Source organism: Microcaecilia unicolor, chromosome 1, assembly GCF_901765095.1.
Source record: "Microcaecilia unicolor chromosome 1, aMicUni1.1, whole genome shotgun sequence".
In the NCBI taxonomy this organism is placed as follows: domain Eukaryota; kingdom Metazoa; phylum Chordata; class Amphibia; order Gymnophiona; family Siphonopidae; genus Microcaecilia; species Microcaecilia unicolor.
The window spans coordinates 550,573,163-550,590,998 of NC_044031.1; the positions used below are offsets into that span (position 1 = coordinate 550,573,163).

At 44.8% G+C, this 17,836-nt stretch overlaps 1 protein-coding gene across 1 annotated transcript in view; it reads right to left on the bottom strand.

The window, feature by feature from the left end:
* FBXO43 (F-box protein 43) overlaps positions 1 to 17,836 on the bottom strand; it is a 128,603-nt gene that overhangs the window by 61,352 nt on the left and 49,415 nt on the right. The window contains exon 4 of the mRNA XM_030190192.1: positions 8,893 to 8,995. Coding sequence (XP_030046052.1) covers positions 8,893 to 8,995 — 103 coding nt within the window. The remainder of the gene's footprint in view (positions 1 to 8,892; positions 8,996 to 17,836) is intronic.

Here is a 17,836-nt window from a genome sequence, read left to right on the forward strand (position 1 = left end):
GTTGAACCAGGCCGCATTGGGAGGTCGCCTAGGAGAAAAACTCCCAAGGTTTTTTTGCTGACCTGATGACAGAGAGACAATCGGTCTCAGGGCTTTATGGGGCCTTGGTACGTTGTAGGCCGACGAGACAGTATGAGGATATTAAGTGTAAATGGGAACAAGACCTAGGTACCTCGCTAGCGTCCTGGGACGTGGCAGCCACATTGAAGGGAATCAGGCAGTTAGTCACGGATGAAAGACTGAGAGAATGCGGATACAGGGTGCTCCTAAGGGGCTATATGACCAAAACGCAGCTGGCTCACATGTTGGGGTTGGAGAGCTCCATTTGCTCCAAATGTGAGGGAGGTCCCAGCTCCTTTTATCACGCCATATGATAATGTCCAAAGATACGAGCTTTTTGGCAGCAAGTTCGTTGATTTTTGATACAATTGGGGGAACAGAATTCAGGGAACCGAAAAGCAATTCTTGTTAGACCAACCCAGGGCGTTTGCCCCCCTAAAGGCGCAGTGCTCTTATGCAGGAAACTGAGTTTGGTAGCCCGCAAGTGCATTATGCAATATTGGACCTCCTCAGAGGCACCTGCCTACTGGCACTGGAGGAACCAGGTACACCTGCTGGCTTCGTGGGAAGTTCGAGACTCAAAATTGTCTGTCAAATGCAAAATGCAATTCCTTCAGGTTTGGGCCCCATATCTGCAAATGTTGAGCCCAAAGGGACGTAGTCTGCTGGTCAACGCCTGTTAAAACCTAAGGTGATTTGACAGAGGGCCCCCTGGAGAAGGCTCCTAGACAGGCTCTGCTCACCAGGACGGGAGGGAAAGGAGGGAGGGGATGGGAGGGGGATAGAGAAGCCAAGGTCTAAGGGTTATAGAAAGGGTGCGCAATATAATGCTGCAAGTGCAATGCGTGTGTATTGAAGTGCTATTTGAAAGTGTGTGGAAATCTGTAAGTTCATAAAGCATACCACGAGAAAGAATTATTAGAGTTTAAGATAAAAGTTTATGGTTAATAGTTATGCAAATGTCCTGTAACGGTACATGTACACACTCAGAATATATAAGAAGACAAGAGGGAAGGGATAGGGGAGAAAAGATTGAAAAACTTTGATGATAGAAGTTCTAGGCTTATTAATATGTGACAGAAGTAATTATCATCAGATTTAAATGGCTTCATCTGGATTTGTTTACCATGTGAATTCATCAATAAAAATCGTTGAAACATAAAGAACAAAATTACAGAGCATATTCAAAAGCATGGATTAATGAGACAAAGTCAACATGGATTTAGTGAAGGGAAATCTTGCCTCACCAATCTACTACATTTCTTTGAAGGGGTGAACAAACATGTGGATAAAGGTGAGCCAGTCGATACTGTGTATCTGGATTTTCAAAAGGCATTTGACAAAGAACCTCATGAAAGACTCCAGAGGAAATTGGAAAGTCATGGGATAGGAGGTAGTGTTTTATTGTGGATTAAAAAGTGGTTAAAGGATAGAAAACTGAGACTAGGGTTAAATGGTCAGTAATCTCAATGGAGAAGGGTAGATAGTGGGGTTACCCAGGGGTTTCTGTTGGGACCACTGCTTTTTAACATATTTATAAATGATCTAGATATAAAAATAACTAATGACATAATTAAATGTGCTGACAACACAAAGTTATTCAAAGTTGTTAAATCACGAGAGGATTGTGAAAAATTGCAAGACGACCTTACAAGACTGGGAGACTGAGCATCTAAATGGCAGATGATTTTTAATGTGCGCAAGTGCAAAGTGATGCATGTGGGAAAGAGGAACCCAAACTATAGCTACGTGATTTAAGATTCCACGATAGGAGTCACCGACCAGGCGGTGTGATCAGGGTGGTGTGTGAACACTGTGCTCTTGCTGGATTACGATTTGAAAAAATTCCTCATATGCGATGCCTCATTCAAAAAGAAAAGGGATGGTGAAGTTTGTCCCCCCCACCTACCTCAACATCGTCCCCAATCCAGCAGAGTCTAGATCGTTTCCTCACCAGGGCTTCTTCGAGTGAAGTGAGGGCGGTAATTCCCACTGCGGAGGTAACCGGAGGAGAACCTCTGCTGGGACAGGAAACATCATTATCTCCTCCCTCTGATTCCAACATACCTCCTTGCCCGGCGCCAACTGCCACATTGGGAGAAAGTTGCCACGCTTCCAGAAGTGCAGTGTGTGAACTCTCAGGTGGGGATCCTACGCCGCAGCAAAAACACTTGGAGAATGGGACCCGCGATTTTATCGGAACCCCAGAAACAACAAAGGAGGTTAGCCTTGGAAAAATCTGGTTAAAGCTTAATGAAATGGATGTAACTCTCCAGAAATCTTCAGGTGAAGTATCCGCCTTGTTTCTTAAATTTGAAGATTTGGTAAAGACAGTGGAAGTAGTAAAGGAAAGTCTGTCCACTCGGGTTAATCTGATTCAAAATGAAGTTAAACAACTACAAGACTTCAATACTATTGCGGCTAAAGATAAATTAGCTCTTCATAGAAAGATTGAGCAGATTAAGAACTTTAATAGGCGTTTGAAAATTTTCCTAAAGTTCCAGGGTCTCTACCTATTTATTTAAGAGATATCTGCATGAAAACTTAAAAATTCCACTAGATGCTATTCCTCTGATTAATAAGATCTATTACCTGCCAAAAAGTCACTCACACATTCTCTTGGTCTCACACTCAGTCTCAGAGTCTGTCTCACACACACTCTCTCTCTCTCACAGACACACTCGCCCCCAGACTCACTCTCTCTCTCACATACACACACTTGTACAATCACTCTCTCTCTCACACACAGTCACTCTCACATACACTCTCAAACATACACTCTCCGAGGAAAACCTTGCTAGCGCCCGTTTCATTTGTGTCAGAAACGGGCCTTTTTTACTAGTCTTCTCATAAGAGAGGATCCCTAGCATCAAGGCTCACCAAAAACAACAAACATTGGTCAATTGGACGGTGTAACGGCGAGGACATAAGACAGATTAACCTGAAACCATATAGAATCTGAATGAGAGTGCAGTCTGGAACAGAATAAAATGACCTAGAGATGGGAGTAACCAGTGAGGTAATTAAATTCGCAGATGACACAAAATTATTCAGGGTCGTCAAGTCGCAGGAGGACCTTGCGAGAGTGGGGGATTGGGCATCCAAGTGGCAGATGAAGTTCAATGTTGACAAGTGCAAAGTGATGCATCTGGGTAAGAGGAACCCGAATTACAGCTATGTCATGCAAGGTTCCACATTAGGAGTCACAGACCTAGAAAGGGATCTGGGAGTCATCGTTGATAAGACATTAAAAACTTCTGCTCAGTGTGCTGCGGCGGCTAGGAAAGTGCACAGAATGTTGGGTATTATTAGGAAAGGGATGGAAAACAAACACGAGGATGTTATAATGCAGTTGTATTGCTCCATGGTGCGACTGCACCTAGAATAGTGTGTCCAATTCTGGTTGCCGCATCTCAAAAAACATATAAAGGAATTGGAGAAGGTGCAGAGAAGGGCGACAAAAAAGATAAAAGGGATGGAACCACTTCCCTATGAGGAAAGGCTGAGAAGGCTAGGGCTCTTTAGCTTGGAGAAAAGGTGGCTCAGGGGTGATATGATAGAAGTCTACAAGATAATGAGTGGAGTAGAGCGGACAGATGTGAAGCGTTTGTTTACACTTTCAAACAACAATAGAACCAGGGGACACAAGATGAAGCTAGAATATGGTAGATTTAAAACAAATAGGAGAAAGGTTTTCTTTTCTCAGCGTGTAATTGGACTCTGGAACTCGTTGCCGGAAAATATAGTGACAGCAGCTGACCTTATGTAGTTTAAAGGGGGTTTGGACAGATTCCTGAGGGAAAAGTTCATTGAACATTATTAAAAATTATTTTTAATGGGTTTTGCCAGGTTCTTGAAGCCTGGATTGGCTGCTGTCAGAGACAGGATGCTGGGCTTGATGGACCCTTGGTCTTTTCCCAGTATGGCGGTGGTTATGGGCATAGGAGGGTGGTGTTGGATTCTAGACCCCTAACAGATTCTGCATCACTGACTTTCTGAACCGACTGTCGCCTTGGGTGTCCTGCTTAAGGACGTAGTGCGATGTGAATGTGTGGACTGAAGATGGTGCAGCCTTGCAAATTTCATCAATGGAGGCTGACCTCAAGACGGCTACTGATGCAGCCATGGCTCTCTGACATTATGAGCTGTGACAGGACCCTCTAAGGCCAGCCCAGTGTGAGCATTAGTGAAGGAAATGCAATCTTGCTTTTTCAGGTACATCAGAAACAGAAAGCCTGCGAGGCAATCTGTGAGACCGTTAGATCACGAAGGAGCAAAAGGGGCGCTCAGGGAGGACAAGGCCATAGCGGAGAAAATGAATGAATTCTTTGCTTCTGTCTTTACGGAAGAAGATGTAAGAGATCTGCCTATACTAGAAATTGTTTTCAAGGGTGATGATGCAGAGGAATTGAAAGATATCTCGATGAACCTGGAAGTTGTACTGAGCCAAATTGACAAATTAAAAACATAGTAAATCACCTGGACTGGGTGGCATACATCCAAGGGTGCTTAAAGAACTCAAGCATGAAATTGCTGATCTGCTGTTAGTAATATGAAACCTGTCATTAAAATCGTCCATATTAATTGAAGATTGGAGGGTGACCAATGTGACGCCAATTTTTTAAAAAGGGCTCTAGGAGTGAACCGGGAAATTATAGACCGGTAAAGCCTGACGTTGGTGCCGGGCAAAATAGTGGAAACCATTATAAAGAATAAAATTATACAGCATGTAGACAAACTTGGTTTAATGGGACCGAGTCGGTATAGGTTCAGTAGAGGGAAGTCTTAGCTCACCAATTTGCTTCATTTCTTTGAAGGCTTGAACAAACATGTGGATAAAGGTGAGCCCGTTGATGTAGTGTATCTAGATTTTCAGAAAGCTTTTGATAAAGTTCCTCATGGGAGACTCCTGAGAAAATTAAAGAGTCATGGGATAGGAGGCAAGGTTCTGGTGTGGATTAGGAACTGGTTATTGAACAGAAAACGGTCATTTCCCTTAATGGAGGATGGTGAACAGTGGAGTGCCACAGGTATCTGTACTGGGACTAGTACTATTTAACATATTTATAAATGATACGGATATCGGAATGACGAGTGAGGTGATCAAATTTGCAGATGATACAAAACTATTCAAGGTTGCTAACACACATGCAGACTGTGAAATATTGCAGGAAGACCTTAGGAAAAGACTGAGCGTCCAAATGGCAGATGAAATTTAATGTGGACAAATGCAAGGTGATGCACATTGGAAAAAATAATCCGAATCACAGTTACTTGATGCTAGGGTCCACCTTGGGAGTTAGAACTAAAAAAAAAAAAAAAGATCTGGATGTCATTGTATATAATACGCTGAAATCTTCTGGTCAGTGTTCGGCGGCGACGGCTAAAAATGCAAACAGGATGCTAAGAATTATTAGGAAAGGGATGGTGAATAAAACCGAAAATACTATAATGCCTTTGTATCGCTCTATGGTGCATCCGCAACTTGAGTATTGCGATCAGTTCTGGTCGCCGTATCTCAAAAAAGATATAGTGGAATTAGAAAAGGTTCAAAGAAGAGCAACTAAAATGATAAAGGGGATGGTGTCACGCTGGTCAGGAACAGTGAGCCCTTGGGTCACTGCCGAGGAGCAGCAGGCGAATCACCCAAACAGGAGGTAAGGCAGAACAGACTGGTACCACCAGAACTGGAACAGCCGGACTGAAGCTACTAGACTGGAACAGAAGCAATACGCAGTAAGCAGGAGAATAGTCCACGAGCCAAGCACAGTCTTACTGGCAGGCAGCGAAGCAGAAGGGAAACCAGGAATCAAGCAGGGTCTTGGGCAGGCAGCAAACAGGAGAATAAGCCAGGAATCAAGCAGGGTCTTGGGCAGGCAGCAGACAGTAGAATAACCCAGGGAACCAGCAGGGTCTTGGGCAGGCAGCAGACAGTAGAATAAACCAGGAAACCAGCAAGGTCAAAGGCGGGCAGCAATCAGTAGAATAATCCAGGAAAACAAGCAGGGTCAAGCTGGCAAAGAAAGCTCGCAGGGCAGGAACCTCAACAGACCAACAGGGACAGGAACACAACTCAAGACCTCCGTTGCCAAGGCAAAGTAGAAAGTTTTCAGGTGGTTAATAAAGGCAACATACATGGGAGGTCACCAGGTAAGGGTGCTGCTTAGTTCCAAAAATCCCAAGACAGTCTGGAAGGCTGGAAAATCCGGACCGGACCGGCATGACTTCTGGAACATGGGAAACAGCAAACAGACAGTCCATCGCAGCCACCAGGTCTAACCACTAGGTGGCGAGATGCATGAGAGCATGAAACATGGGCACAATCATGACAGATGGAACTCCTCTCATATGAGGAAAGGCTAAAGAGGTAGGGCTCTTCACCTTGGAAAAGAGATAGCTGAGGGGAGATATGATTGAAGTCTACAAAACCCTGAGTGGTGTAGAACGAGTAGAAGTAAATCGAGTTTTTACTTGTTCCAAAAGTACAAAGACTAGGGGACACTCGAGGAAGTTACATGGAAATACTTTTAAAACAAATAGGAGGAAATATTTTTTCACTCAGTGGAGAAAGTGGTAACAGCGGTTAGCGTATCTTGGTTTAAAAGGGTTTGGACAAATTTCTGGAAGAAAAATCCATAGTCTGCTATTGAGACAGACATGGCAAGCAACTGCTTGCCTTGGGATTTGTAGTATGGAGGGATGCCATAGGACTATTCCTAAGTGGTATGGATCCTTCAAGTCCCAGAAGCACTCCTCATCGGTGTCAGCAGAGATTTCCTCATGGGAAGGCCAGGACAGAGTCCGCCTCGACCTAGAGGGACCATGACCCTAAGAGGGGAATTGAGGTGTCAGCTCCGGCCTAGACTCCGGTGAAGCTTCCTCCACTGACATCAAGGGTGTGTCAACATGGGTGGCAGTCAATGCCGAGACTGCAAGACACATTTGAGATCTCACCGCAGGCTGATGGCCATGTGGGACTGTAGTAAGAAACATGGCTGGCACAAACACCCTGTCAAAAGCTCAGGGAGCAAGGCCTGGAGGCACTCATCGAGGTCTGAAATCAGCAAAGGCTGGAGTGCCGGTGTAGAAGCAGGCTGCTGAACCAGCAGGGTCGAACTGGGTGCCTGGTCCTGGCTTTGTGGAGACTCATGCATCGGCACCTCCTGTATAGATGGGAAATGGTCCTCTCGGCTCAACACTTCTCTGGGACTGGTGAAATCCTCGGTGCTCCAGAGCTCCTGGCACTATGCGTCGAGGGGGACCGATATCCATGCTTCTTCTGATGCCTGGCATTGATGCTCCCCAGTGCCAAAGAGGACAACATCGAATTCTCTCGTCACCTCGGAGTCAGATCAAACACTGATCTGTCCCAGGAGCCTGCACAGTGGCCAGTGTCGAGACAGGTGGAGACCCACTCGATGCACAATCACTTCCAGTGTGCAAGGGTCTCACAGCCATATTGACCCAATGCAACACCCGATGCTGATGTAGACGCTGAAGACACTGATGTCGAGGCTTCAGACCTGGCTCCAAGAATCTTCTCTTTGAGCCTCTCTGGCCAACTGTGTTCTGTGGGTGGCTGGTCCTTGCCAGTGATGGTCCCTTTTGCACCGAATGCAGTACTTAAAGCTACTGGGAACCTTCGATGACATGAAAGGAAAAACAGCTGTGGCCAAATCAAATGACTCAATGGTGCTTATCAAAAGAAAGAGCACCAAAAAAGAGAAAAGGGAAAAACCCAACCAGAGCTCAAGCCTAAACACGGTCTAGCAAGCGCTGTAAAAACAAAGAAAACCGGCAAAAATAATCTGAAATAATATACGGGGAAGGATAAAAAGGTAAACCCCGAAACAGGTATTACAAGAAAGAAAAAAAAAAAAAGACCAACCGAACCAGCTGTGAAGAGTGGATAATGATATGTCCTCTTCTCACCGTGGAAAAAAGAAAACTGCGGGTCTCTTGCTCTTGTGGCAGGCAGGAGGACACTCGCAAATGTGCGATGGGATGCATCTCGCGCTCAAAGACCTATTTAAGCTTGTTACAAGCTCCGGATGAGCAAAGTGGACCCACGTTACTCATCTGTGAAAATTATAGGCCTGCTTGTTCTCGGAGAGTGAATGAACAGCCATTACCTTATCCATATTCCTTGATTTGTTAAGCAGGCACGCTAAAGAGTGAAGTGCAATTGCTTCCTGCTTAGGCTCCCCATATACACGGCTGTAAGGAAAGTGTGGGCTGGACATAAGCATCAGCAGCTACACAGTGTTGGCTTTATGTGGTGGTGGGGGATTTGTTTTCGTCTACAAGTGTATTAATACATGTAACACCACGTTACAAATATTAATACACTTGTATTAATGAGGGCACTTACTCCATTTGAGATTAGGTCCCAGAGTTTGGGCACTGTTGGCCTACAGAATGTCTACAGGCAGTAAACCTCTCTCACCTGCTGAGACCAATCAGGAATAAAGGGTGAACACTAAAGTGCAAGGTCTGAAGTGGTGTAAGGCTTGTGTCTAATTTTGTTGGACTCAGCTCTATATAGTACCTTCATGGTACACATATCAGAAATGACACAATATATTATGTAAGATACATTAAGGGTTCTTCCACTTGCCCCGACAGGATATCAAAGATGCAGTTACCAGTAATGCCTAAAGGGCAAAAGAATTCTAGCTGAAATGAAGCAAGCAGGATTTAGAAGATGGATAATCAGCATAGTTCAGAAAAATATGAGAGCATTATCTAAGTTATGTAAAACAGAATAAATTGGGGGGGGGGGGGGGGGGTTTACTGTTCCCATTTAGTGTACTAAAATATTGATCCAATTACCTCAGTTTCAGTTTTCAACTGCTCAAGGTACAATTTTCTCCTTTCATTTGCATTCTTATCTTGAACAACAATTTCACGCCAGATTCTGCTTACTTCCCATATACTGCAAAAGAAAAAATTTAAAGTATGCACACACTTCTTTTGTTTTTCATAACTAGTATTTGTGTTTAGAGAATTAGGCTTTTGCAAGATCATTGCCTTTTATAATACAAAATGCAGAATCAAAGCCAAAATGTATTGGAAAGATAAAACCACAATATTAGTCTGCAAAATCCTGTTGTTAAAATATTTAAATTATTCCAAATGCAAAAGAGTTTGAGAATAAAATGAGATCTGACAGCCATTTTAAAGTAAGCTGAATCTAAGATATTGTGTTGTAGTAAAATAGTTCCCCTATTGTATGGAAAACAGCAAGCCTATACATAAAGCATTACTATTTTTGCTTACTATGTTGCAATTAGATATGGTAATTTTATTTTTCTAATCTGGTCTATCAAGCCTCCTTGACCACGAAATAGGAAAAGGAATATAAATAAGTAAATATAGTTCACAAATCCCTAAGATACATGTTATAATATTCAGCCATCAGCAGAGCATGAAATGTCAAGCAATATCCACATTTATGAAAAGAAACAAGGGCACAAATGAAAATTGGAAAAAAAAGAGGCATGACTGTCCACCAACAAATAGTCCAATAATGAAATTAAAGTAAAGAGACTGAATTTTTGTAGTTTAAGTTAGTACAGTAACCTATGTTACACATATGAAAAATTATGTTCAAAAGTGTAATAACCAAGCTCAGAATAATTCTTTTAAAACCGATATCACTGCATAATAGATTTTTTATGTTGACAAACAGATATAATCAGGCACATAAGTGGGTATCATTGCATGACACCAGGATAGAACAACTGTCCAGAGCTCAGGAACTAGTGTAAAATTCAGAGCATACACAGCAGTCTCCAGAGTCCCCTTAGGTTCTTTTGTACTCCGCTGGCATGATGCCAAATAAAACTGTCCCACCATTTCAGAAGCTTCTTCTTTGGTCTTCTGTTGTCTTCAGTTTTAGTCAAAACTAGTAAAAAAGCCCCGTTTCTGATGCAAATGAAACGGGGGCTAGCAATGTTTTCTTCTGTGTGCATGTGGGAGTGTGTGTGTCCCTGCCCTGTGGCCTCTCTCCCCTCCCCCCTCTGAGTCCTTCACTGTTACAGAGCCAGCGATTTGATTTCGTGCTCTGCTGTTTTCCTTCACTGACTGTGTTACAGAGAGGGCGGGGCAGACACTCATAGGGAAACCAGATATCTCGCCCCCTTCACACTTCCAGCTGGAGGCTTCATAGAACGTTGGTGTTGCCTTTTATATAGAGAGATAGGGTAGAAATATCCACAGGGAGTAGAGAGTATAGCCTTACCAGAGCCTGGGAAAGTTGCTAGCAACTCCAGTCTCTTTGGTCTGTGCCACCAGAAGAATTTAACAAGGCTCCTTCTGTAAGCCCTGATCTGCACTCACCACCCCAGCCTCTTTCTGCTTCTGTAGATACTACTTCCTTGACGTCTAATTTGGTTGAGGAAATACCAAATATATTTGACTATAACTTGATCTCATGAATAAAAGTCAAGTGGAGGAGTGGCCTAGTGGTTAGAGTGGTGGACTTTGGTCCTGGGGAACTGGGTTTGATTCCTACTACAGGCACAGGCAGCTCCTTGTCACTCTAGGCAAGTCACTTAACCCTCCATTGCCCCAGGTACAAATAAGTACCTAAGCCGCATTGAGCCTGCCATGAATGGGAAAGCGCAGGGTACAAATTTTAAAAAAAGGGCAGTTTTGGGACTAAAAATATCCAAAATTGGTGTGATCTGTGTATAACTCGAGGCCACACAGCCACATTTGACCGCCCCACCCTCCCCCCTCAAGCCAACAGGTCTTTTTCTTTCATACACACTTCTCCCTGCCTCATTCACACCCCTCCTCAACCAGCATGTCCTCATCCCTGCTTCACTAACACTCCACCACACAGATCCAGCATGCGCTTATCTGCTGCCCTCACCACACACAGGTCCAGCATGCCATCTCTGCAAGCATATCTTATTTTGTTACCACCCCACTGACTGGCTGCCACCCATGTAGACAGCAATTAGTATTCTTCTGTGACTGAGTGATGCCAGAAGAATAGGGGATTTGGAACCCCTCTGGTCACTCCCCATGTGGATGGGGAGATAGGACCCCACTGGATTGGAGGCCTCCTGGAAAATGGGATAGTTAGGGCCCATAGGATTGGGAGGTCCCCATGAGGATAGGGGAGTTGATACCACGTATGACTATGAAACATTCCCTAGCAGGTGTGACCCAGGTTGGGAAGGGCAGAACTGCGAGAGGTGTGGTTCCAAACCTGGATGTATGCATAGCTCGCGCCATCAACCCAGCCAGTGTGTGTGACAATAGTTGGGCTGCAAAGTTCTATGAAAAATGTATGGATAACACCCCTAGCTCTATGAAAACTATGCAGCAATACACCCCCCCCCCCCCCCCCCGCATACCTTAAAATCTCAATTTTCTGTTCCTTACAGCACCAGCACTGCATCAGTACACTTAAGCCACCAGACATCTGTCCTCTGACTCAACTTTCTGTTTCCTTATGGGTGAACAAGTCAGAGGGTATGCTCCCAAGCAGACTTCAGGGGGCCAACGTGTACCGCTGTAGTGCTCGAACTGTGCACAATGTAACCCTGGCCTCTGTGAAATGGAGAAAGGGATCTCTACAAGATAGTGCATGAAGCTTAGAAAGGTGTCTAGCTGAAGCAATAGCTACTAGAAAAAAAACATCTTTAAGATACCTGACAGTGGAGGCCCGGAGGGGCTCAAAAGGTGCCTTTTGAAGAGTCTAGAGGACAAAGTTTAGACAACTCAGAACACACCGGGTGAACAAGAGGGTATAAGCTGACCAACACCCCTAAAAAAAAACACACTATATCTGGATGCGCAATCAGGGAAGAGTTTTGCAAAACACCCCCAAAAGCACACCAAGGCAGCCACTTGAACTTTGAGGGATCCTAGAGCCAGACCCTTCTGAAGATTCAGCTGGAGAAAGGGCAATATATGAGAGATGGAAGCTGAGAAGTAGCCCTTTCCTTGCACCAGGCCTCAAAGACTCTCCAACTTTTGGCATAAGAGACAGACATAGAACACTTATGAGCATGCACCAACATAGTAATGACCAATTCAGAGTAACCCTTACGTCTTAGATGTGCCCTTTCAAGGGCTAAGCCATAAGACCAAAGCGGGAGAGGTCCTCAATTAGAATGGGACCTTGCTGCAACAGTCTGCTGTGTTGATGGAACCTCAATGACTTATCCGCCAAGGGACAGACCAAATCCACAAACCAGGGTCTCCAGGGCACTCCAGAGCTATCAGAATCACCAATCCTGGATGAAGGAAGATCTTGTGAAAAACGCTCTCCACCAGGATCCATGAAAGAAAAGAGACTGTTACATGGCCAGGATTGAACCAGCACATCTACCTTTGCAAAGGTTTGTCATTGAAAGCCACCAGGCCATGTTACGTTTTGTGGACACCGTCCATGGTCAGCAGCACTCATAATTCTGAGACACTGGACTCCAGTGACTGAGCAAGAAGTCATATAGCGGACACATGTATGCCTGTGCCCACAGAACCACCTCTAAGGATGTTGTCATGGATCCCAGAAACTGCACATAGTCCAAACCCCAAGGGTTGCATTTCTGAAGCAGCTCACTGATCCTAAAGTTCGCGCTGTCGGTGTTCTGGGAGAAACATCTTCCCTTGCTGCATAGTAACCAGGACTCCAATATATTCCAAGGAGTGAGCTTGCTCTTTACTACATTGATCACCTATAGCAGGGATGTAACAGGCGCACTATGAAGTTGGTCACCTGCTCACTCTCCTGGAAGGAGGATGATCTGATCAGTCATTCAGGTATGGATGGATCCTTTGATGATGAAGGTAAGCTGCCACCACCACCATCATTTTGGAAAATATTTAGGGTGCGTCGTTAGACCGAATGCCATGTCTGAAATTTAAAATGAGATCCCAGGATGGCAAATCTGAGATTTCGCTGATGAGGGAGCCAAACTGGGATGTAAAAGAAGGCCTCCTTCTTATGAACCGAGGCATCACTGAGCATAGTGTCTCCATTCATAAATGGGATACCTTTAAACAGTTGAGCTTCTTCAGATCCAGTACCAGTTAAAAAGGAACCATTTTTTTGGGTACAATGAAGTAGATAGAGTACCTGCCCTGACCCCTCTCGCTCAGTGGAACCAGAACTATGGCACCCAGCTTCTGATGGGAGAACAGAATGTACTAAACAGCAGCACACTTTGTGGCTCACCAACAAGAGACTCCAAGAAGAAAACTGCAAACAGATGGCAAAAGTCCAGCTTGTAGCAGTCTCTGATGACATCCAAGACTCATTGGTCTGATGTGATCCAGACCTGTTCCTGAACGAACCCTGTGAATCATCCCCCCATGAAGTAGATCGAGGGATGGACCAGGACCCCATCATTGCAAACTTCTAGAGGCGCTGAATGGGTGGGCATACTAACCTCCTGCCTTCCTGCTGGAACCAAAGGATGACTGCTAAGACAAAGCAAAGATGCAGACTATACCGATTGCTCCTGCAAATAGCGCCTACTCTCCCAATACAGTGATCTGAAAGAACAGAAGGAAGGCAGGCTTATCTTCAGGAAGCCTCTACAGTTTAGCCTCCCTAATATCTTTGACCAAATTGTTCACTTGGTCTTTTGAACGTTACTTCATTGCCTGTCACAAAACGTCTAGCCACCCACCTGGAGTTACCCCATGGCCACTGAGAGGATCTATCACCAGCAAAGCTCAGGTCTGCCTGCACCTGCTGCTCTTGCTCTACATTAGCACCCTCCTCCCACTGACTGGGTCACAACTGCCTCTGGGTGAATCTCCCACTCAAATTATCCCCAGTGATTTCTACATTACTGGAGCCACACTGCCAGTGGTTCCACAATTCCCAGAAAGCACTCACAGACCCAACACACAAACCAACAGGATTCTTTATCAGTCCAGACAAACAGGGCAAACAAACAAATATTGAACAGTGGAACAAAATAGTGCAATTGGCAAACAATATCAGGTAACTGAAATATGGATTAGTTGTAACACTAACTAAACACTTGCATACATCCTAGAAAGTACCTGGGGAGATCAGGCCATATATCTGTTCACAGAGCTTCAGCAAAGAGATTTCTCTCTCCTTCTCCCAGGCTGAAACTGAAGCAACAGCCAGCATCTGCTGGGTAATTTCAAAACTTCAGGCCAATCAGAGCCCAGAACAGTCAAATTTCAAATAAAAACCGGTTACATCACTACAGGCACTTCCTATTATCTGTGTGCCAATTAAAAGAAAGAGAAGTCAGTCTTCTGTAACAGTTTTAAGCATAAACATGCACCATCTGCTAGCAAAACAGGAGAAATACACATCAGACATATTTAAGACATGAAAATATCCAATATATTTTACAGCCTTTAAAATACACTTTCTTCACACTGCCCCCAACAGGAAGCAAGGTGATTGTGTTAACCCCACATTGATCTCCATGCAACCTACAAGAGACAACTGCTGGCTGTTTGGATCTTCTTGTATTTAAAGTAATCTTACACGCTAAGCACTAATTTAATGCTCTGTTCCGCTTTACTCAGTAAGGGGTGGGGGTGGGGGGTGTCCCAGGTCTTTTAGATGTTTGCAATACAAATATGCTGACTTGACATCATGGCTGCTGGCAGCACTAGCCGTCATTAGGACTGCCATAGAATTTGCTATGGTTTGCTGTACAGGGGGAGGGGAGAGATACTGTTCAGCATGCCCTATGGGTATGTCAATATGTTATATGTGATAGTAAATGGTGATTAATGGCAAGCATCTTCTGGGTCTGCAGATGTTGTCCTGGAGCTGTCCCCTACTCCCTGTACATCGCTTCCCTCCATCGGAGCCTGTACCACAGAAGCGCGCTATGCCTCTTGTCTATCAACCGCCACGTGCGGAGCGGGTCACGCCTGAGAGATAAAAATAGCGCCCGCCAACGCACACTGCACTAACTGCCCTGAGGAAATCGCTGAAACTATCCCCTGCGCTTCCAATTCACCGGACGCCTGAGGGGAACCCCCATTGCACTGAACACCCGCTGCGGGCTGACGGCGGTAGGACTCACCCTATAGTTATTGGTCTAATATTTGTCGAAATAGGGGGCAGAGTAGAGGGAAGGGGAAGGAGAGGTAGTGGGTGGTGAGAGGCAGGAGTTGTGGGTGGCAGGAAGGGAGGGAGGGCACAGCCGTTTAACATTCCCAAAGTATGCTACCTTAAGATAGACGGTTGTTTATCTTTACTCCATTAAGTATATTAATTAATGACTACTGCCAATGTGCTTATAGGTACTATCAATGTTAAGGGGCTTAAATCACTGATGAAAAGGAGTCTTCTGTTTAAGGAATGTAAGCAGTTGATGCTTAGTATCGTTTTCATTCAGGAAACCCATCTTTAAATGCAGTAGGGAAAAAATCACACATAGGGATTATCCTCACGTGTTTTTCAACTCCTCTAAACAAGGGGCAAAAAAGAGGGGGACTGATATTTTAGTCCACCGACACCTGGCCTTCCAAGGTTGAGAACCTCCATAGGGATGACAGAGGGAGATTTCTGCTATGCAATGGTTCGTTACACGGAGAGGCTGTCAACAGGCCTAACGATAGTCAGAATACATTTTGGAGGACATGGAACAATACAATCTTACCACGGTTCAACGGTCATATCTTAATGGCGAGTGAATAATTTTGTACCTAATTCTTTGGTAGATAGACACACCAATAGCAAGATCCTGAGCATAGGACCTGGTAAGGCCTTTCTCAAATTGACCGGGAATTGAGGTTCAGCAACATTTGGAGAACTCTGAACTCTAGCACTTGGGCATATACTTTTTTTCCCCCAAACTGCATAAAAGCTATTCCAGGATTGATTTGGTCTGGGAGGTTGGATTTTGGCCATCTAAGGCCTCTAAAGCTTGCACTGAAAACATTACGTGGTCTGATCATGCCCCTTTGTGGTGCTTTTTCACCTGTGGCTCTCAAGGGCCCCTTACTTTTGAAGATTAAATGAATCTCTGCTGTTACTAGGGTGCAAGAGAATATTACTCAAGAAATTCAACAGTACTTAAGTCTAAACAATACAGAGGAGGTGTCTGAGACTATGCCGTGGGAAAGCCTCAAAGTAGTACTTTGGGGAGTGTTTTTAAGTGGGGGGCAAAGAAGAAAAAGGAAAAACAAGCTAAGGAGCAGGCATTATGGAAAAATGAATTCTTACCTGATACTACTACTACTAAACATTTCTAAAGCGCTGCCAGGGTTACGCAGCACTGTACAATTTTAACACAGAAGGACAATCCCTGCTCAAAGAGCTTACAATCTAATGGACAAGTGTAGAGTCAGTCAAGTAGGGGTAGTCAATTTGGGGCATTCACGATTACATGAAAGGTACAAAGGTATAAAGGTTAGGTGCCGAAAGCAATATTGAAGAGGTGGGCTTTGAGCAATTATTTGAAGACGGGTAAGGAGGGGGCTTGGCTTAGGGGTTCAGGAAGTTTATTCCATGCGTAAGGTGAAGCGAGGCAGAATGGGCGGAGCCTGGAATTGGCGGTGGTGGAGAAGGGTGTTGAGAGGAGGGATTTGTCCTGTGAGCGGAGGTTACGGGCGGGAATATAAGGGGAGATGAGGCTAGAGAGGTAATGAGGTGCTGCAGACTGAGTGCATTTGTAGGTAAGAAGGAGAAGCTTGAACTGTATGCGGTATCTGATCGGAAGCCAGTGAAGTGACTTGAGGAGAGGGGTGATATGAGTATATCGGTTCAAGTGGAATATAAGGCGTGCAGCGGCGTTCTGAACTGATTGAAGGGGGGATAGATGGTTAAGAGGGAGGCCAGTGAGGAGTAGGTTGCAATAGTCAAGGCGAGAGGTGATGAGAGCGTGGATGAGAGTTCGGGTGGTGTGCTCAGAGAGGAAAGGGCGAATCTTGCTGATATTAAAGAGGAAGAAGCGACAGGTCTTGGCTGTTTGTTGGATATGTGCAGAGAAGGAAAGGGAAAAGTCGAAGATGACTGATAATTTTCTTTCCATTAGTCCCAACAGATCAAGCCAGAGTCTTGTGGGTTGTGTCCCTCTACCAGCAGGTGGAGATAGAGAAAACCTCCGAGGTTTGCTATATGTGGATCTGTGCAGCCAGCTGAACCTCAGTATGAACGATACTAAAGCAGTGGAATGGAAACAATAGAAAACTCTCCTGACATTCTCAGACCAATTGCCCAACATACTTCCACCACTTCTATATTCATTTATTTTATTTTTTAATCAAACAAAGGTACATTCAGAACAATGGAAACAAACAAACAAACAAAAAAAAAACTAACCAACCGCAACAAAACCGAACACAGTAAACCGGGGGGGGGGGGGGGGGGGGGGGGGCATCTGGATTGATCTGTTGGGACTAATGGAAAGAAAATTATAAAAGGTAAGAATTTTTCCTTCCGTGGATTCCCACAGATCAATCCAGAGACTTGTGGGATGTATCCAAGCAGTCCTCAAGTAGGGCTGGACACCTCCAACCCGGCAGAAATCACCCAACAAGCCAAACACCGCATCTTGATGAGCTGCCACATCCACACAATAATGACGAGTGAATGTATGGACCGAAGTCCATGTAGCTGCCCTGCAGATATCTTCCAGAGAAACCAAATTGGACTCTGCATAGGAGGAAGCTTGAGCTTTTGCGTAGGATAAGTACAAACTTGCAAAGGGACTTGCTTGCCCAATGCCACGTATGCCGAAGAGATGGCCTCCCACAACCAACAGGCTATGGTGGCCTTGGACGCCATATGACCCTTCTTACTGCC